Below are 19,057 nucleotides of genomic sequence, written 5' to 3'. Positions count from 1 at the left end.
AACCATAAGTCGAGGCAATAAAAAACGTAATATGGGTCGGAGGACGATGTGAACGCATTCTTGGGAATTTGGAGGTTTTCACCAAGCACAGCGTCAGCGGTAAACCCTCCGAAGCGCCCGAGCATGGCTCCCGCTGTCTTGCGCAGTCGAACTGTGGATCTAAGGAATCTGAGTGTTGTGTACACACCTTGGCACGGACCTGCGTGGTAGTTCCGGCGATGTTTGTTGAGAGGCTGGCTTATGATATGCGCGACGTTTGTTTAAGCGAACTGCGTGAATGGATCGACGTCGGCGGTTTGCTGGTCATAGTCCACGTCAATGCGACCGGTGAAGACACAACGGTGATCGTCGCGAAGCAAGGTCTACCAGGTATGAGTTTGATGTAATGTACAGAAAAAGAGACGCGGACGCTCACTAGCTTGCGAGGGTGTGAAGCATTGCTAGACGACGACCCGATGAGAGACGAGTCTTGCGCAGCGGCAATGAGACACTGTGAAAAGGGTCGATGATGACAGATTATATAGAGATACACACTTGCAAGTGTTGCGAGAGTTGCTTCGGTGCTGTAAGTCAGAGGAGGCCACAGGACAGGGTGCGAACTGATCCAAGATCGCCTCTTGCCCGGTGAGATGGAAGCGATAGTCTGGTCAGGTGTTAGCAAGAAAATTGAATGTCGATGTTATAGCACTCACATACTTGCCGAAATCAGACTTACCTCAGTGCTCCATACGGGCTTCGTGATGCTCGCGATGTTGACGAGAGCGGCGGTGTCCGACTGTTCGGGCTGGGTGATGAGCGAGTTCGGGCCGAGGTCGCCGCCGAAGACGAGGAGAGACGAGGTGTTGAGCGGGGAGAGGGTATGCCAGGCGACAGCCGGACCTTGAGATGACGAACAGTTTGAACAGCCTGAGACGTAGTCCCATGGCACGGAGGAAAGGGAGAAGGATGATGTGAGGGGAAGAGCGAGCATGTCGTTTACCGGTGGTGCGGACGAGTATGCATATTGATTGTACTGGTCGGTCCTGCCGCCCTGGACGAAGAGCACGTCGTCGACCACGGCGGCTGCTTGCCCCTATCTATAGTTTTCATGAGACAAGACTGAGTTAGAAAGTCGAACTTTTGCGTACTCAGGATCGGGCGAGTACGCGAGGTAGAACTCACGCGCGAGCGCGAGGACGACCAGGCATCGTTGTAGATGGTTGCACATGTATGCAGTGTGTTCATTCAATTGTCGTCAAGAATAAGGATAGTAGGTCGTCGTGGGTCGTGATAGCAGCGAGAGCGTAGAGCTCAGCGTAGGAGCGATGATCAAATGGCGCTGGCTGGAGCGCGTCCTGGACTCCTCGCAGCACGCGCCACCGCCCTCTTGGGCAGGGCGACCGGTTCATCTTATCTTATCCGGAACCCTCGCGTCAGACTGCCATCGTCAGGCCGGGTCTCCTTCCGGCCTGCGTGCTTGGTGTTCCGGATTGAATACTGTAAGTAAGTAGTACTGTAGCATGGGACGCACGTAGGATTGTTTGCAGGCACGGTACTCACAGAGTCAAACTACTGCTTGTCGGAGGATCCGCGCCACAGCGACTGGTGACTGCGTGTCACGTTCGCACTTGGGTTATTGTGACCCGCGAGTCTTACCGTGACAGTGACCGGTGAACACAGCCAGAGCTTTATGATCGAGGATCGCCACGACGCTTGTCCGTTGACACCGTTCAACAGCCTCATATAACCCTACGCTGCAAGTGCGTTCAGCGCGACCCATAACGTCCGTCTTCTGGTCAGGATGACGGAGGGCGTAGACACGTAAGTCGCACCGGAGCAGAAGTTTCGAATCTAATTCAGCTTCTGGTCCTACGTAGGCTCCGCCGGTTAAACCCCGATGTTCTTCTGAGTGTATTCGAGCACTCATTGCCTGAGCGCGGTTTGCGCTCACTGTCCATGGCATGCCGATGGGTTCGGGAAGAAACCATGCCTGCACTCTTCCGACGCTGTTTGGTCGCTGTGGCGGAGCCACTCTGTGCAGAGCGGTTCCTCCCACAAAGACTGTGGCCTTACGTATGGTGCGTTATACACCATCACTCAGTGTACATAGTCTTCATAGATGGATATGCTTCAGCCACTTGTCGTTGCGAGACGAATGCCCGGACGTGGTCGCCATGAACTCCACGTGGAATCATCAACCACAGTTCACCGACGACCCTTTGTTATGTGGTATTATGGATCCCGAGTTCCTCGGGACCACGCTACCAGCCATGCCTCGTCTACAGTCCATCCATCTGGGTTTCCTGCGCTCGGAGGTCCATGGAATAGGATGGGATACTCTGGCGGCCATCCTCTCTACGCCGCAGCTACGCAGTTTCACAGTCGCACAATTCATGTTCAGTCCGCGACAGTCCTCGACCATGGCGGACTTCGACTCTCTCGCTCCGCTCACGACATTCCGATACGAGCAACGGTTCTTGCGTACTGTACTCCATCAGTTTCCTTCCCAGGAGGCCGCTCTGGGTACGGTCATCGGAAAGTCGCGGCATACTCTTGAATCGCTTTTACTTCCCAGCGAAATTGCACCCTTCAGAGTCCTCATGACCAACCAGTGGCCCCGATTGGAGGAATTACATTTGATAGGTGTGCTCAATCTGGCTCGTGACGCTCACATTCCATTCGTCACTCTCTTTGCTGGTATGCCTAGGTTGCGTGTCTTGAACTTACAACTTGCTGTACGGAAGCACTTCGACCAAAGTTTGCTACAGCTGTGGCCCCAGGATCGCGAAGGGCAACTTCCGTGGCCGAACCTCGAGGATCTGGTCATGTCATTTCCAAACCTCGAGGATCGGGTCTACTCCCACCTTCCCCGAACCCTACGACGTCTTACATTGCGGTGTACACCACACCATTCCTTCGATATATACAAACGATACCATCCCCCGTTGAAGGCGTCGGAGATGCTAAAGCTGCTTTCGGGTGTTGATGTCCCGCACCTCACGTACATATTGCTCGAATACTGCGCGGACGTCGCAGAAGACGACCTCCTACTCTATGTCGTCCAGAGGTTTCCTCAACTGACCTCCTTGGAGCTTCATCGCTCCACGTCACGCGAGGGCAATAGTATGACCATTGTGAGTAGCCTTTCATCACAAACATCCTCGCGAGCGGACACTATTTGATCACATATAGACCGACGTGGCTCTGCGGCTAGCAAGTCTCCCAAACCTGTTCGTTCTGCGAGCCTATCTGGAGTTTGGGTACCCTTCTCGCAGCTTCGAGAAGCTGCAGCAGATAGCAACCGTCTTAGCACGCAAGGTCGCGCGTCCTGGTCTCGAGTTGTGGCTGCTCCATCATTCTGGTGGTAACGGTGCAGTCTGGTACCCAGTCCGACTCGTAGCCGAGGAAGGGGTTGACCAGGAGCCGCGAGCGGAAATAAGTCACTTCGATAATGGCGTAAGCATACTTGCTGTGCGGTTGACCTTGCAGACACTGACATCCCGTTAGGCAGTGTCGGCATACCCATTCAATTATTGACCATCATATTGCGCGTTCATCTCCACATCAGTGTACCGCAGGTGTACCGTGCGAATCTTGGGATTTTGCATGTAGCCGAGTGGCCCGCACGAATGCCATGCACTCACTGCCCAGTAGCCCTACTGTACTACTAGTACGCCCACCAAGTGTACACAGGGACCATTGGGCTTTCGGAGCTGGGTACGTGGGTTCGCATATGCCGCAAACCACCGCGTGTTGACTTCCTCAACACAGTCGCCGTATATACCCCGGTATGCCCGTCGCAGAGAAGGAAATCTTCCTCGCATTTTCGCGACTGCTCTGGGCGTTCTGCATCGGCGCCGTGCCAGGAAAGCCCCCGTGCTTGGAAGAATACGACGGAAACTCTGGCCGCACGCCCCTCCCATTTGAAGTCCACCTCGTGCCTCGTCATGATCAGGTCGGTGCCGTGCTCGACGCCAAAGAAGAGGAGATCCCCACCGGTCTGGTCTGGACAGACGACATTGACTTCAAGCTTGCTTGATAGCATAGTGTCCGGATTCATGACGACCCGTACTCATGAGTAGCTCGAACAGACAGTCATGATACCGTACATCCTAGTAGGTCATTAATCGTCATTATATTGTTCGGTATCGTATATGTTTGAACTGATTGTGTTTACGCGCTTTTCCGTATCTTTATGTCAACAACGTAGCAGTCTTTAACCTAGTCCTGGTCTGCACGTCCTGCTCGTCCGCCTGGCCTCTCGCTCATTCTCTTGTCCGCGTGCCCATCTGCTCGTCAGAACGCGTCTTTCCGTTTGACTACCTGCGACTTGCCTGCTCTATGCACCTGTCATTTCTCTATCATCCCTTTCGCATGCTTCTGTCGGCGTGTGCAACTTCCTGGCCCGCTGCTCCATATGTCTTGTGCAGTACTCTCGTCCGCCTGCTCTTCATTTCGCGCACTCTTCCCTCTCTTGTCTCGCTCTCGTCTTCCATTCGTTTCCGTGCTGTTATCTTTACTCCGTGATGCCTCGGCTATCTGGTAGCGTTCAGCTTTGGGGGTACGGCGGTCGCTGGGAGAGAGGTCCTTTCGAAGAAGTCAGTGTGATCGAACGAGTACAGGTCCTTAGACGTACGACTGCCCTCCGCCCCCTCAATAGGTCGTCTTAGTGGTCTGCCTTGCGGACACTATGCTAGTGGAGGATCAGACGAGTACGTAGAACGAGACATCTAAGTGTCGGTGCAACTCACGCGGCCGCCGTCAGCCCCCATTACGATCTCCACGGGACATGCCTTGCCACATATCTTGGTAGCCCGCGGATTGTGGCACGAGCAAACTCATAAAGCGTACAACACCTGGATGCACCTGAACATGGTCGATGCGTACCCAGTACGCGGATTCTGCGCGATGACGTCGCGACTCGCGATCGTGAACTCGCGAATTCAATTGTAGTACCGGTAGCGCCCAGGCTATTGCGTGTGTCCTCAAGTACACGTGCCCTCCTCCCGAGGCGACCTCTACCGAGTCTTCGAGTAGAGAAACATCGCCCGTTATCCCAACCGCAAGAGCAGTCTGCTGCAGATGGCCACAGAGGAGGTCGATACGTAAGCCTGAATTGTACTGCATGTCTACTTGTGTCTGACTGAGCTACTTACCAACGTAGCCTGCGACGACTGAATGCCGATGTTCTCCTGCAAGTCTTCGAATATCTACGGCCTATGCGCGGTTTGCGTCCATTATCCATGTCGTGCAGATGGATCCGAGGAGAAGTGACCCCTGTGCTTTTCCGGGCCTGTCTCGTCAAACCGAAAAAGCCAATCTGCGCAGAACGCTTTCTTCCACGCTCATTATGGCCCCACGTACTGTGAGTCGAGTATCTCACAAACTCAACCATGATCGTGACAGTCTCGCACTTCAGTTCCCTGTCTCTGATAGACAACTGTCCGGATCTGATCGCTATGAGAGACCCCGAGTTTCGAATACCACAAGAGCTGCGGTTCACAAACGACCCTTTGCTATGCGGCATCATGGTCCCGGCCTTCTTGGCGACTACACTGCGAGCGATGCCTCGTCTGCGCTCTGTTTGCCTGGCATTTTTCTGTCGAGAGATCCATGGTATGGGGTGGGACACCTTGGCAGCCATCCTCTCGACGCCACAGCTTCGCCACTTTACTCTTGCGGTTGCCTTGTTCAGCCCACGACAGAATCCAACGCCCATGGACGTCAAACTTCTTGCTCCAATCACTACTTTCAGATACTTACAAACTGCTCTTCGCGCAGAACTTCGCGACTATCCATCCCAGGAGACCGCTCTGGGTCTGGTTGTTGGAGCATTGAGAGATACTCTCGAGTGCCTCCAGCTCCCTAGCGAGGTCACGCCTTTTGGGACTCTGGCAGGGAATCTGTGGCCTCGGCTGACCCAACTTCATCTTCTCGGAGAGGTCAATCCGACTACAGACTTACACGCCCCATTGGTCACCCTCCTGGCCGGCATGCCCAGCTTACGTGTCCTGAGACTGGACTTTGCTCTACCCAATGGCGTCGACAGGAAAGTCCTACAGCTGTGGCCGGAGAACTACGAGGCGCAACTTCCATGGCCGCAGCTTGACGATCTGACGGTGTCGTTCCCGAGCCCTGGAGATCAGATTTATTCCTACCTTCCGCAATCCTTGCAACGGTTGTCACTACGATGCACCCCGCACCATTTCTTCCGTCTACGGAATCCATATCGTTTCCCCTTTACCCACTCTCCGATACTACGCGCTTCGGAGATGTTGGAGATCCTCACGAAGATTGCTGCACCGCGCCTTCAATATCTCCAGCTCGAGTACTGTGCAGATGCTGCAGAGGATGACCTCATGCTCTGCGTGTCCCAAAGGTTCCTTCGACTGACCTTCTTGGAAATTCATCGGTACTCACCGCGCGATGGTGGGTGTGACACTGTTGTGAGTTATTGCTTCTTTATCGCGTTCGTCGTCCATATTGACGCTTTCGATATAGTCGAGCATTGCGCTGCACCTAGCAAAGCTCGGCAACTTGGACACTTTACGAGTTTATCTTGAACATGAGGATGGTGGAGCGTTGTACGATTCTACGCCAATTCGGCCAAATGCAGCCCTCTTGGCAAGCAGACTTCCCGGTCTAAAGATGTGGTTGTTGCAGGAAGATGGTCACAACGCAGCGTGGGTTCCAATTGGCCCCACAACGACCCCTAACGTGGTCCAAATGGGTGACGAGGTCAGCATGCTTAATAGTCTGTCCTCGCGTGCGCATGGCTGACATCTTCTCCCAGAAAGTGATGATGTTTCCTTTCGAGGGTTAGACACTGGCGTAGGCTCAGATAAGAGTGTCGTATCCCCATATGTATCCCTGCATGGGGTGTATGCCCATCCACAGTACCATGTTGGCAATACAACACGTACGTGACTCTCCTACTGGTTGATGTCCTAGTGTTGGACGAGCTTCATGGTGACTTGTTTTCTCGAGCCCTCAGACTGCGTCCGCGTGTATGCACGCTTCCACCGGTACATGCACCTCCGGCTGCGTTCCTGCGAGTCTCGTCTCTACGTTCATATCAGACGTCGAAATTGCAGAAGCAGCTCGCCGCGGACGCCTCGCACCCACAGCAGACAAGCCTAGGCCATTTGCAATCGAGCGCGTCGGCAGTCGCGAATGCCACGCTTCTTGGACTGACAGCGGCATCTCGAAGGAGTGGAGGGAGATCTCGAACACTGTGGGCGAAGACGAGCAGGCGGGGTCTACCTCGGCGTCGTTCATGGGCAGGTTCACATTGTGGCTTCGGTAAATGTTCCTGTAGTACCCACCAACTTCCCGCAGTAGGCTGTCCATTGGTCGTGAGTCTTTCGCAGCAGTTTTCGCCCTGTTCTCTCCTAGACTCGAAAACTATGAACGGCTGTGCCTCACGCTTGAACCGCCATAGGTACCTGCCGTTCCAGTCTCGAGTCGATCTTCGGCACAGTTGTCTCCGTGCTGTGCAACTAAGCTATACTAACGTCCGTGGGCATCAGTGCCGAGGGTAGTATACTCGGTGCGGTCGCCGTAAGTACAATGGATCATCAATCATCAAGGACGGCGCCGGCGAAGCCGCGACACTCTTCTTCGTACACCGTTTCTCGCCATACTTTGACAGCCACCCGAAGACGTGCACGCTCTTCGGGGAGAGTATTGTAGCACTGGGCAGTGCTTTGCAGATCGCGACCATTCTCGTCAACCCGTCCCCTACCAACTTCTTGCTGTGCGCAGGTGAGTGTGGCTGCTTGTCTAGCATCAGCTTCCAGCTAACTGTATGTCAGCCGGTGGGAATTTCATGAAGCTTATCGGATACGCGGTACGTCTCGCGTCGAGCTCTTCTTGACGATCTATGCTCACAGCTGCGTCCGAACAGGTCTGGTTCACAACACACATGAAGTGCGTCCGCTACTTCTCGCTGCAGGGTAACATGGGCGATGTTGCAGCCAAAGACGAGGCCCAGACCTCCCTGGCCCAGCTGGTCGGGTGCGCCGCCGGAATCGGCCTCCTGACGTTCTCGCACTCGCTCGTTTACCTTTACGGGCGCGGTACTCCCTATGCACGCCTGCGCACCTGGCGGCCACTGTCGCGATGATGCGTCTGGCGACGTTCGAGACATGGACGGTGCCCAGACTCACCGTGCTTGCGCGAGAGTATGCGGCACCTAATGGGAAGCAGGTCGTGCTGTCCTACAAGGAGCTCTTGGATGCGCGCGAGACTGGTGTCTTTGGGGAGCACTTCAAGAGCAAGAAAGACCAATATGTCGCTCTTGCGCCTCGTGTGGCGGATGTCGTGGGACGTGATGCAGAGCCCGAGGCCAGTAGGTGGGATATCTGCACCAACACATTCTGGGTATGTTGTGTCTCTTCATTCATCGATTGAGATTCATGTTCGCTCATTTGTTCATACCTACAGAACGAAAGGTACATGCAGTACTAGACAATGCCGACGTACGGGGCTCAGGATCATCGGGCCCCTAAGACACTGCACCCAGCTTGCTGGACTCAGAGGTATGCCGGTGCATTGGCTCCAGTGGCAGTCCGTCGCTATGCCTAAGATCCTGTAGATAATACCGCCGGAAGCACCCTCGGCTCGCTCATCGATGAGACGGAGAGTTTGAGGCTGATTACAGTGTCTCAATGAAGAAGCTTGTTCTGTCTCCGCAAAGCCGCTATTGTTGAGATGCTTCTCCGAACAGATTGCTTGGAACCTGTATACAAGCGTCCAAAGAGGGTACTACATGATGGTGAGATAGTGCATCTAGACCAACGATTCCATCAGCTAAATGTGCTTCTAGGATATCTGGGTTGATATTCAATTGTTCGATTTGTTTTGTCGTGCTTTGCCTTGCTGTTGGCTTCCCTATGGCAGTGGCGTACAAATCTGTGGGTGGTCGGTCTTGGCTACGGTGCAGTGTCCGGGGTTCTGACGAGCTTGGGCTATAAAAGACCAAGGCAGAATTGAAACCCAACATCCACTACTCTGTAGCGATGGACGCCACCTATCCTTCTGCAGGCAGCGATGAATATGCAAACAAGGCTGCTCAAACCAATGACGATGGTGTCATCCATGATGAGTCAGCTTACGTGGTGGCGTTACAGCCTCCAGCACCAGCCTCTGCTCATGAACGTGTATGTATATTATTCAATTGCCGGGTGTTCGATTCTTTAAACTTCTTTCAGGCGGCGTGGAGAATTCATGACGAGACCGTGTCTGGAAATCTCGGTGTTGTCCCAGGGCGGCCGCAAGCCCCCCAACTTGAAGGGCTGAGCGTGATAACAACGCTTGACCGTGCCAGTGTAACAGCCGAATCTGACTATCATGATGGTTCTATATTTGGTGATTGGACCTCCGAGTCTTCAAGTCTTCCCAGCCCAAACACGTCTACTCCGGGTTTGCTGCACACACCGGTGGTAAGCGTGCAATTGAGGCTCATCATCCGCGCATGTCTGTAGCGACGTACATCTCACTCCGTTAACAATGTTTCAGGACTCGCCCACTCAGGTACACAACAGCAAGGACTCGGATGAACAACTCAATGCACATCCAGAGTCTCCCAGTCGAGAACGCGCAACACAGGCCCATCGCTCTTCTAGGCCGAATCGCCGTGGTGATGCAGCGGTTGAGATGCAGCAACTGCCACCGCGAAGCCTCTTCACACAACCATCTGCGAAATGTATGTTGTCTGCGTACAATGTCTTTGACCCGGCTAATAATAGGCCCGTATAGCACAAGGTTATTCAGTTCGAATTGTATGTTCTGTGTTACTGTGTTACAATACATGTCTCTTTTTTGCTGATGCTACTGCAGGATTTCCAAGAAGAAGAAGAAGAAGACTCTTGGACGACATATGAGCTTCTTGTCGACACTGGTGAGTCCGATTTGGTGGGCCCGGCCCTCATCATATATATATAGTATAAAAACAGCCACTAACAGGCAATGGGTGCCCAGGACTTGATGAGACGTACGTATGGGATGGACAGTTGGAACGTGACATAAAGCTGACAGTAACTGAACAGATTTGTATTTGGGGACGGTCTCTTGCTAGTCGATTCAAAATCGAAGAACTTGAACACGGGAATGAGGGGGCGGATTGAGTGGCCGAACACAGATTCTGCCGAAGCCACTAGCCACTCATTCATACATCGTGGGCCATTCGATCCAAAGCTCAGCAATGATGTACTTGGAACAAAAGGAAAGACTGCGGAGATAGATTTTGCAGACGGTTGCGTTGCCCGTGAGTTAGCTTGTTCTGAATCTTCTGATGAGTCTTCTATCAGCTAAATCACATTGTAGAAATGGGTCTTCTGCAGCCTAGGATGTGTAAAATCTACTGCTATGATCACCGTCAGAAGGAGCGGGCTCGCATAGACCTTACATGGCAGTTTGGCGCTGCCTTTGCCGTGGATTCCGTACTCATCAACGATCCCAACGATGGCATCCTTGGCTTGGGCCTGACTGAGTGAGGATTTTTCTGAGCTTCTTCAACGTATGAACAGTGCTCTGAACGACTGTACACAGTTTTCAGATGGCTTACAAATCATCACAGAATGATTGGTGCCCACGGGTAAGCACTGTGGCCGCCGACTAGTATATCCCCATTGATCTTCGAATGTTGAATATTTGACACACCACAGAGCTTCCTAGAGGCGATGCGTTCTCGTTTGCGGAGAGTTTCTGGCTCTGTAAGTCCAAGTGCTCCTTTCACCCGTCCATACTCAATGCAAGGCAGCGGCCCGAAGAGACGATCGCTCTGTACTTTGCCATTCGTATGGCGCCGCTGTATTACCAACAAACCCGTCAGTTGCAGTATGAACAACTCGGAGTACCCATGTAAGACATTGATGCTCTGTTGCAGAATGTATACGATGTTTATCAATCCAACAGACAATCATGGATGTCCTTCAATCGGTGGCCTTGCTCGAAGGAGCCTCAGTGGAATGAGGACAAGATCGTCGTCTACGGTGCCGGTCCAGTTGCCTATACTAAGCAATGGGCAGTATATCTGAGGTCCATCCGGTTCTATCCTCTTGACCCAACCGTCCATCGCCCTCAATTGGACACAAGTCTTATGCCAGTGTACGGCGCTATGCTGAACTTCGTGGATAACAACAGCCCCAGAGGATTGAAGGTGCTACTGGATACAGGTATGGGAGCCCTCGTGATATTTCAACGCTCCTATTAAATATATTACCCAATCTCAGGTGCCAGTATTTCACGGCTTCCGTTGCAATATATCCAACAGATCAATCGTGAATTATGCATGCAAAAGAACACCATCAATCCAGTCCGTGACGGGATCCCCCGGGAGACTTATGAGATCTCCCACCACGTCGACAATCAGGATTTGAAGATCCAGGTCCTATACGAGTTCGAAGGCGCAAACGGCAGCGTTGTCAAAGTATATGGACCATTCGAGACATGCTTTTACCAGCGGCATAATGGTCGGAACGAGGCTTTGATATTTCCACAACGCCCATCTCGCACGTACGGCGTCTTTGGACTGGTAAGTGACAAGCTATTCTCGTTTAAATGCTCAGCTTCACATCAATTGCGTTTCATAGAATTTCTTCCAGAGCATGTATATCTCGCTGCATAAAACATTGGACAGTGGCGCCAACTTTGTTCGGATGGCCGCCCAATGGCCCGAGAACTTCGAGGCTGACCTGCAAGGCTACAACGTCCCGGGCCTGTCAGCGACCTAGGAGATGAATAGCGCACCTGCACAGTATTTCTCTTCATTGTACTTATATCACGTAGTGCCGGTGAATCTGATGGAACTGTTTGCTTGATTATACAAGACCACTTGCGGTGGCATCAAAAATGTGAATCGCTTCGCCTTGACCTTAACCACAGGTCCACGACGACGACGGATACTAGAACAACGTGTCCATCCTCTCCCGCAGTCGCTCTGCTGGTACGCTATTATCTGTTCTGTCTACTTCGCCGGGCCACTCGTCCGTAGGACACACACGGCGCAGACCACAAGTACAACTCATGAGTCGTGGTACTACTAGATCCGGGGAAGGCACAATACATACACGCTGATCATCCGCCGGCCCTTCACTCTTTGTGTGTGTCAGCCGGAGATCTAGAGCATGTGGAAACAGGTCGCGCAGCCCCTCTTACGCTGATCGACAACTTGTAGTATATGTGATTCTCCGGCCCGGGTCTGTACGCATAGTAGGGCTATGGCAGGGTTTGCGCGAGGAACCTATCTGCGCAGATTGGCTCCGCCACCGTGACTCGGTAGTGTTGGAAGAGTACAAGCAAGCTTTCTTCTCGAACCCACCTGCACGGCGGATTGATCGTGGTCCCTGGTCGTGTTCCATTTGCGTTTCGCACTGCGCTAGCACCACTCGTCTTCCCACGCCCATTCAGACACGACGCGACCGCCTACACGTCGGACGTGGTAGTACGTACTGGCAACTGTTACTTACTTGAAGTATGCCCGTAGAATCGTCTCTGCGATCAAGTCAACTACCGCAGTGACATGTAGCCCACTTGTTAACACATGCTTCACTCATCACGTCAATCATCAACCGGCTCAAACAAGACTAGACAAGACAGCGCAAAGGCCGGGGCGAATTCACAAGCACACGTCCGTTGGTTCTCATGACCGACTTCAAACCGACTTCATCGTTTGCAACATTCCACACTTAACGCCGCACAGGCTCTGCGCTGTCGGCCCTGTCTTTTGCGTGTCTTGCTGGCAATCCAACCATGGCGAGCCTGGAGAGACCGCACGCCGTCGCTGACCGCTACAGTGCTGTCCTTCGCCTGCTTCCAGCACCTCTTCAGGCTATTCTGAGGCTGCGGTCTGCCGTAGTTCTGGGCGCTCTCGTGGTTGTTCTGCGCGTCGTGTTGTCACGCTCCCGGCGAAAGTCCCGGAAGATCACTGACTTTGAGCGTATCGCTCGCCCAGTGAGGGGTGGCGAGAAGACCGGTGCAAGTGAGTATGACGTAGTGCTTGTGGGCGGTGGTGAGTTTCTGCGTTGCTTCCGAGTGATGTTGAAAAGTCCGAGTCGTCCTGATGCTTCACAGGGACAGCTGGTTGCGTGCTCGCTTCTCGATTGTCTGAGAATCCGAAGCTACGCGTACTGCTCATCGAGGCTGGCGGCAGGCAAGCATCGTCACAGTCAGACTCATACTCTATCGTTCCTGACACGCTATGCTGCCAGTTCTGTGCATAACCCTTTTTCGCGCGTACCAGCACTGTACCACAGGTTCTTCCATACGGGATACGACTGGGAGATCTTCACCACTCCTCAGGAGCATGCTGCATCGAAACGCAAGTACTGGCCAAGAGGTATATCTTCCATTCGTGCACCAATCGTTATGACTAACTGACACGTCTCAGGGAGGATGTTGGGAGGATGTGAGTACATGCCGTCATAAGCATAACGGTCTAATAGAAACTCGTTACAGGCTCGTCCATGAACGCCATGATGTAGGCTTTTCCATGGAGATTAGTCGCGGGTGATCTAATGCTATCCCCATTAGCTTTCACCATGGCGCCCCTACAGACTTTGATGAGTGGGCTGCAATGCAAAAGGGCCAAGAGGGCGCTTCAGAGTGGCAATACGAGAACTTCAGCAAGTACGTCGTGACAAGCTAGCTAAACCCGGCCATTGAAAGATTGTCGCGTTCCCAGGTACTTCCGGAAGTTCGAGAAGTTCCATCCGAGCAAGGACTACTCACTGGTAGACGTCGCCCTCCGTGGCTCTGCGGGACCAGTTAACGGTACATCGAGTTTGTCTCATTAGGATTTCGTCGCACTGAGTATATTATGCAGTGGGCTACTTCGGGAATAACTCCGAGACTACGCAACACTTCCTTGAGGCTTGCCATAACGCCGGGCTGGAGCGCAGTCCAGACCTCAACACAGCGAAAGGCACTCTTGGGTCCAGTAAAGTGCGTACGACCTGTGTTCTCGGCGATGACACAATTAATCATCATTGCCTCGACCCCTGTACTTAGACAAGTCAGTTGTCCCGCGCCCGAATTACGCGCATACATCCGCTGACTCCCGTCTCACAGTGACATTCATCGACTCTCAAGGCCGGCGTGTGACGACGGAGTCTGCGTACCTCACCCCGGAGGTGCTCGCGCGCCCTAACCTCGTCATCGCGACTCATGCACAGGTTACACGTATCCTGTTCGAGGGAGCTGAAGGTGAGGCTCCGAGAGCAGTGGGGGTGCAGTTCCAGGACAGGAAGGGCGAACTATTCGAGGTGAGGGCAAAGAGGGAGGTGATAATCTCGTGAGTCACACAGCGTTACTCCCATGAAATCGCATGTAACCGACGAATTCGCTGCAGAGCGGGCGCCATACACACACCTCAAGTACGCTCTCCATCCACTCATACCCTACCTCTCACTGACCTACCCTCACAGATCCTCATGCTGTCCGGGATCGGCCCCGCCGACCACCTTTCCTCCTTCAACATCCATGTGCTCGTTGACCACCCGGGTGTCGGCGCGCATCTCATGGACCACCCCGTCATCGACTTCCACTTCCGCGACAAGACCAAGTCGCGCATGTCCGCGCTCTCCTACGACGCGCAGAAGTTCGGCAAGGTCGATCCGGCGGCAGTCCTGAAGCAGCTGGCATACTTCGCGGAGTATAAGATCTGGGCGTCGGGCCCGCTCACCACGAATGTGCGTCTTGCAGTGTTGGAATAGTGCGGAGATCTGACGTGACGAGGGCATTGGTTGTAGGTTGCTGAAGCTGCCGCCTTTACACGCTCCGACGATGCTGGCCTACTCGCCAAGGCGGGTGTAACGTTGCCCGCACCGGACGACCTGGAGGACTCGACGTCGGGCTCAGGTGCACCGGACATCGAGATATTCTTCACGCCGATGTCGTACATCGAGCATGGGAGAGTCCCATTCCCGCCCGGTCACCACGTCGGGGTGCATACAGTCCTCCTCAGGTACTGTATCTCCTTGTGGTGTGGAGGTTCCGCATTTGATATTGACGAGGGATGCGCTTGTTTATAGGCCGACAAGTACGGGCACTGTGAGGCTCCAATCAGCAAAGCCCTCCGACGCGCCGATCGTCGATCCAAAGTGCGTATCTTGAATCCCTCCGAAGCCCCTCGTTTCCTAAGAACGACCCAGGTACTTCGCCACGCAACACGACATCACCGTGCTCGTTCGCGCCGCCCGTCTCGTCGCACACATCATCAACACGGCCCCCTTCTCGAGCGCGACCCTCGACCCCGCCGGGTCTAGCGACACTAGCGGCCTGCTCAACCACAATCTCGCGCAGCAGTCCGACGCGGAGATCGAGGCGCTCATCCGCGACCGCGTCGAGACGCTGTACCACCCCGCGTGCACCGCGCGCATGGCGCCCAGGGAGGACGGCGGCGTGGTGGATCCGCTCTTGAGGGTGCATGGTGTGCAGGGACTGAGAGTGTGCGATGCGAGTGTGTTTCCAACGATTACGAGCGGGCATACGGTGAGTGCGATGGTAGGGTGTGGACAAAGAGTGGGTTGGTTGACGTGATTGGGCATAGGCCTCGCCGACGATTGCACTTGCGGAAAGAGCTGCGGATATCATCCTGGGCGCATACGGGGAGTGAGTTGCCGGTACCACCAGCCTCGTCTTCGGTGGCTGTCTTGGCTATTTTTGGCGAATTGGAACTAACATATCAGGAGGCTGCTGCGCGTTGATCAGTCGCCTACTAATCTCAGTCTGTGTGTAACGTATTGTTCGATAGGGTGTCGAGGGTGTACCTCACTTACCATTGGAGGATGGCTCAGAAAGGTTGAGCAACCTCGCCAATTTGAAGGTGAGCAAGCGACTCAAAGCGCGCAAAGATCCTAGGATACATCGGAATATCACATGCGGTTGATACAAGACGGGCACCCGAAAGTGCCATACAACGATACCAGACAACTCCCCCATACTTCTTCACTCGACAGCGAGGCCCTTGTAGCAGGACAAGCCCGAAAGGGCCACTGAGGATCATGCATGAGCGAAGGTCTCAAGCTTAGAGAGACGAACTCACAAGGCCCACTCGTCTGAGCGTAGCCTCCGAAGGCCATCGGGTCGGAGATGTTGAAAGACTCTCCATCGTTCGACCCATCGCTGTTACCGAAAGGCTGTAGGCAAGCTTGTTCAGGGGCCATGATCTTCAACAATAGGGCGATAGAACTTACCCCTTCGACACGAACAGCGAGGGTGGACTGGTCGTATATGACGAAGCCGAGGCTATTGACCAGCTTGCGCTCGTAGAACGTCTGGTAGCCGGCACGGCCGAAGACGGCGAGCACAATCTCGTTGGCTACAACGGAAAAGTGGTCAGCTGATGTTGACGACGGGCTGCAGCGACCAACGTACCGTTCAACTCAACGATGGTCGGGGAGGTGGTGGTATAGGTACCGTGCGCGACGGCGAGGAGTGGATTGCCGCCGGTCTGAAATTCAGGCTTGATCTGGTACCAGGTCTGCAAGCCCTCGACCTGGCGGTGAGACAGACGTTAATGATGATGCAATATGAGCACAGTTACGTGTTAGACGTACCACCTTGTCATGCTGTATGCCGATGCGGCGAATGGGGTTCTTGGTATCGAGGATGAGCTGGCCTGAGAGAAGCGGCACAGGATTGATCAAGATCGCTCGTGGACCGTAGGGAACATTGTTGCTTACCATCATGAGCACCATCGACCAACGCGACCATGTCGATGAAGGCGGAGCCCGCAGAGCCGCCAACGAGAGAAGTGTGGATGTAGGCTGAGCTCATTGTCGGTGTAAGGGTGTGTGGACTTGTGAACTAAAGTGAGCTGTAGAGAGGTGCTGAACTGATGGTGCTGAGAGACAACGGCAGCTCCTTTATACTGATGATACCTATGGAAGAACGTCCTCAATGAATCAGTGGGCGCTGTGCCCTTCGTCCCTCCATGCATCGGAAGTATTGACGCTCTAGGATGTGAATGTTTCAGATCATGGGGACAGTATACTGTGGGCCAGGCGTACCTGTGCAAGGCACTACAAGCGACCAAGTGTCTGACGTTGGCATAAAGCCGGTGGGGAGCTTCTGTGTATCTTGAGCGTCGGATGCCCCGCCTGCTGAGAAACAGCCAGCATGTCCGAGGCTAGGGGTCCTGTCATGGACGACGGATCTCTGCGTCAGCGTCCGCACGTCCACACGTTAGAGATAGCATTACGAGCGCTGTTAACAGCCTGACGCAGACGGCGCTGGCATAAATGACTGCGCCCACTTGCAACTTGAACCCACTTGGTTAGTGTATCACCGCACACTTGCCCTTCCGAGTCAGATCCCCGAGGGCTAGACTTGCGCGCCACGCCCTCAGGCCTCAGCTCCCACAGCACGTCTCGGCCGCCTGGAAGTGGGTAGAACATAATGATATGTGCGCAGGCAAACCCGGCCTACCAAACTCCTCACTTTGCTTCCGAGCGCCACGTGCCTTGTTGGAACATTTCCCTTCTTGGTACATGTAGTCATTCAGATTCTTGCATCCTGCGATGCCTCCTTCTTTAGTTCTTACTTTGGCAATGCAGCTTCGTGTCAGGTCCGCGGTCCGACTGCCCTGTGTGAACGCGGATCTTCGCCCGCGCTACACTTCTGTTGAGACACTGGAACGACGTCCCAGTAGCGCTCTGGATGGAATTGCTCCAGTGACCACTGGCACTGAAGATGCGTCGTAGATGCTTCGATGCCAGCCACAGAACACACGTAGGGTGGCGGATATGGCCATACTACCAGCTAGATAGGTTCTCGCCATTATTCACAATGGACAGGACTTCCCCATTCCCGTGAGACGGTCCGATCGGTTCGTGGATTCTATGCTTCGCTTCACGGTCGACTGAACTACAGACGGAAGGTGGTACTTTTCCTGAGGTCTACTCAGGCCCCGAGGGCTGAGTAATTGCTGTATGCATGACCTCGAGTCCTGCCGCCTAGTGGCAGCCACGTATATACAGCTCTGGGTGGTACTAAGTATGTACTGAACTACTGCGCAGTCGCCGATGTAGTCTTTGACCAGGGCTATCGCATTGGCATGTACGTCGTTCTAGCGTCAAATCTCACGTCGGCATTGAAGTGGCTGATCAATATTCAATCCTAGCACCTAAGAATAGGACGCCTCACGTCGCAGTCTGACTTCGTTCTTCGCCGTGAGATGCAATTCATGCTGTCAAATAAGAGTCTGGACACTCGAAGGACTCCTAATGCGATCTCTGGCCGCGGCGGAAGTATGGACATATATTAGTCGATAGCTACAGCCATGGTCAGGCGAGTTTCACTGAGGCATTGCTTGCGGTACGAATCTGTCTGAACATGTCATGGTGCACCATGTCGTTCCGACTCGTGCTTCCGTCAGAGGCCAGTCGATTCTTGGGCCCGACTCGGTCAAGTAGCCCAAATAGGGCCACACGTACTAGTCGATCATATCCTTTGGGATTTATACGCGCGTAAACTGCCACAAACGTCTGAAAAGGCCGCGGTGGGGCATAGTGGCAGAGGTGCTCGCACCGTCAATTGTCTGGCTGCCACAGGAACGATCATTCTGTTGGTATGCGTGCCTGCTGTGCTTGCACCCGATGTCTGCCTTGACAACGTACCGGCTATGCACTAGCGTACTACCACTCCGTACAAGCAGCTCCACCGGACAGCAGCGGACAGCGCTGAGCAGCTCGGGGCACTGCCTCCGGGCAGGTCGGACGGTTATCCAACTGTTTTCCAAAACAATGGGCCCTTGCGTCTGGAGCTGCGCGGAGGCACAGTTGATGCTTTCATCAAGATTCAAGGTGGTAGCAGAAGAGGCAGCGACGGGGTCGAGCATGTCCCAGCCACAAGCTACATGTGACTAGTGACCGGCGAGGTCGAACGGCAGCCGGGGCTGCGGATCACTATAATTACTTGGAGTCAAGGCCCGACCCGACGTCCTCCGCCTATGTGTGTTTTGTCGAGGAGGGGCCTATCATTCTGGAGCCAGCTGTCACTACTGTGAGATCTCAACGTCAACTACCGGCCGTGCTATGGTGCCATACCTGTGATCTTGAGATGCCACGGTGGCTGA

At 53.9% G+C, this 19,057-nt stretch overlaps 7 protein-coding genes across 7 annotated transcripts; 5 read left to right on the top strand and 2 right to left on the bottom strand.

The window, feature by feature from the left end:
* Window positions 1–415: 415 nt before the first annotated feature.
* On the bottom strand, window positions 416–970 carry C8Q71DRAFT_780998 (uncharacterized protein; the record flags this gene model as incomplete). Its single annotated transcript, XM_047924865.1, has 3 exons — window positions 416–490; window positions 533–643; window positions 697–970. 3 exons carry the CDS (start codon window positions 968–970, stop codon window positions 441–443), a joined length of 435 nt encoding a protein of 144 aa, XP_047774641.1. The 3' UTR covers window positions 416–440.
* A 623-nt stretch (window positions 971–1,593) lies between these two features.
* On the top strand, window positions 1,594–3,810 carry C8Q71DRAFT_780993 (uncharacterized protein). Its single transcript, XM_047924864.1, has 6 exons — window positions 1,594–1,800; window positions 1,857–2,057; window positions 2,114–3,113; window positions 3,172–3,435; window positions 3,487–3,696; window positions 3,751–3,810. Exons 1-5 carry the CDS (start codon window positions 1,781–1,783, stop codon window positions 3,514–3,516), a joined length of 1,515 nt encoding a protein of 504 aa, XP_047774640.1. The 5' UTR covers window positions 1,594–1,780; the 3' UTR covers window positions 3,517–3,696; window positions 3,751–3,810.
* Window positions 3,811–3,861: 51 nt separating this feature from the next.
* Window positions 3,862–4,886, top strand: C8Q71DRAFT_780991 (uncharacterized protein). Its single transcript, XM_047924863.1, has 4 exons — window positions 3,862–4,091; window positions 4,186–4,566; window positions 4,616–4,672; window positions 4,731–4,886. The coding sequence occupies exons 1-2, from the start codon at window positions 4,077–4,079 to the stop codon at window positions 4,504–4,506; spliced, it is 336 nt and encodes a 111-aa protein (XP_047774639.1). The 5' UTR covers window positions 3,862–4,076; the 3' UTR covers window positions 4,507–4,566; window positions 4,616–4,672; window positions 4,731–4,886.
* A 77-nt stretch (window positions 4,887–4,963) lies between these two features.
* Window positions 4,964–7,105, top strand: C8Q71DRAFT_780986 (uncharacterized protein). Its single transcript, XM_047924862.1, has 6 exons — window positions 4,964–5,084; window positions 5,144–5,344; window positions 5,399–6,425; window positions 6,481–6,717; window positions 6,773–6,898; window positions 6,967–7,105. The coding sequence occupies exons 1-5, from the start codon at window positions 5,062–5,064 to the stop codon at window positions 6,800–6,802; spliced, it is 1,518 nt and encodes a 505-aa protein (XP_047774638.1). The 5' UTR covers window positions 4,964–5,061; the 3' UTR covers window positions 6,803–6,898; window positions 6,967–7,105.
* Window positions 7,106–9,698: 2,593 nt separating this feature from the next.
* Window positions 9,699–11,785, top strand: C8Q71DRAFT_289256 (uncharacterized protein). Its single transcript, XM_047917575.1, has 10 exons — window positions 9,699–9,880; window positions 9,961–9,973; window positions 10,029–10,246; window positions 10,306–10,471; window positions 10,531–10,576; window positions 10,647–10,694; window positions 10,742–10,842; window positions 10,897–11,156; window positions 11,214–11,515; window positions 11,574–11,785. The coding sequence occupies exons 1-10, from the start codon at window positions 9,808–9,810 to the stop codon at window positions 11,712–11,714; spliced, it is 1,368 nt and encodes a 455-aa protein (XP_047774637.1). The 5' UTR covers window positions 9,699–9,807; the 3' UTR covers window positions 11,715–11,785.
* A 612-nt stretch (window positions 11,786–12,397) lies between these two features.
* C8Q71DRAFT_780977 (GMC oxidoreductase) lies at window positions 12,398–15,765 on the top strand. Its single transcript, XM_047924861.1, has 15 exons — window positions 12,398–12,991; window positions 13,054–13,132; window positions 13,191–13,318; window positions 13,370–13,387; window positions 13,438–13,459; window positions 13,513–13,608; window positions 13,664–13,752; window positions 13,805–13,927; window positions 14,050–14,272; window positions 14,330–14,354; window positions 14,406–14,669; window positions 14,730–14,944; window positions 15,012–15,080; window positions 15,132–15,471; window positions 15,530–15,765. Exons 1-15 carry the CDS (start codon window positions 12,733–12,735, stop codon window positions 15,593–15,595), a joined length of 2,016 nt encoding a protein of 671 aa, XP_047774636.1. The 5' UTR covers window positions 12,398–12,732; the 3' UTR covers window positions 15,596–15,765.
* Window positions 15,766–15,927: 162 nt separating this feature from the next.
* Window positions 15,928–16,758, bottom strand: C8Q71DRAFT_861552 (uncharacterized protein; the record flags this gene model as incomplete). Its single annotated transcript, XM_047927921.1, has 6 exons — window positions 15,928–15,974; window positions 16,025–16,118; window positions 16,176–16,300; window positions 16,357–16,477; window positions 16,539–16,600; window positions 16,665–16,758. 6 exons carry the CDS (start codon window positions 16,756–16,758, stop codon window positions 15,928–15,930), a joined length of 543 nt encoding a protein of 180 aa, XP_047774635.1.
* Window positions 16,759–19,057: the final 2,299 nt, after the last annotated feature.

The sequence above is a fragment of the Rhodofomes roseus genome, assembly GCF_022264815.1.
Source record: "Rhodofomes roseus strain CIRM-BRFM 1785 chromosome Unknown C8Q71scaffold_25, whole genome shotgun sequence".
Classification (NCBI taxonomy): domain Eukaryota; kingdom Fungi; phylum Basidiomycota; class Agaricomycetes; order Polyporales; family Fomitopsidaceae; genus Rhodofomes; species Rhodofomes roseus.
The sequence above is the reverse complement of the archived record's forward strand: the minus strand, read 5'-3'. Positions and strand labels throughout refer to the sequence as shown.

Bases quoted from the DNA above. Each gene is read 5' to 3' on its own strand.
- C8Q71DRAFT_780993 (XM_047924864.1), top strand. From the start codon at position 1,781: ATGACGGAGGGCGTAGACAC. The intron at 1,801-1,856 runs GTAAGTCGCACC...GGTCCTACGTAG, and splicing joins ATGACGGAGGGCGTAGACAC to GCTCCGCCGGTTAAACCCCG. The intron at 2,058-2,113 runs GTGCGTTATACA...GATATGCTTCAG, and splicing joins AGACTGTGGCCTTACGTATG to CCACTTGTCGTTGCGAGACG.
- C8Q71DRAFT_780986 (XM_047924862.1), top strand. From the start codon at position 5,062: ATGGCCACAGAGGAGGTCGATAC. The intron at 5,345-5,398 runs GTGAGTCGAGTA...CTCGCACTTCAG, and splicing joins TCATTATGGCCCCACGTACT to TTCCCTGTCTCTGATAGACA. The intron at 6,426-6,480 runs GTGAGTTATTGC...CTTTCGATATAG, and splicing joins ATGGTGGGTGTGACACTGTT to TCGAGCATTGCGCTGCACCT.
- C8Q71DRAFT_289256 (XM_047917575.1), top strand. From the start codon at position 9,808: ATGCTACTGCAGGATTTCCAAGAAGAAGAAGAAGAAGACTCTTGGACG. The intron at 10,247-10,305 runs GTGAGTTAGCTT...ATCACATTGTAG, and splicing joins TGCAGACGGTTGCGTTGCCC to AAATGGGTCTTCTGCAGCCT. The intron at 10,472-10,530 runs GTGAGGATTTTT...GACTGTACACAG, and splicing joins CTTGGCTTGGGCCTGACTGA to TTTTCAGATGGCTTACAAAT.
- C8Q71DRAFT_780977 (XM_047924861.1), top strand. From the start codon at position 12,733: ATGGCGAGCCTGGAGAGACCGCACGCCGTCGCTGACCGCTACAGTGCT. The intron at 13,133-13,190 runs GCAAGCATCGTC...CTATGCTGCCAG, and splicing joins CTCATCGAGGCTGGCGGCAG to TTCTGTGCATAACCCTTTTT. The intron at 14,273-14,329 runs GTGAGTCACACA...AATTCGCTGCAG, and splicing joins AAGAGGGAGGTGATAATCTC to AGCGGGCGCCATACACACAC.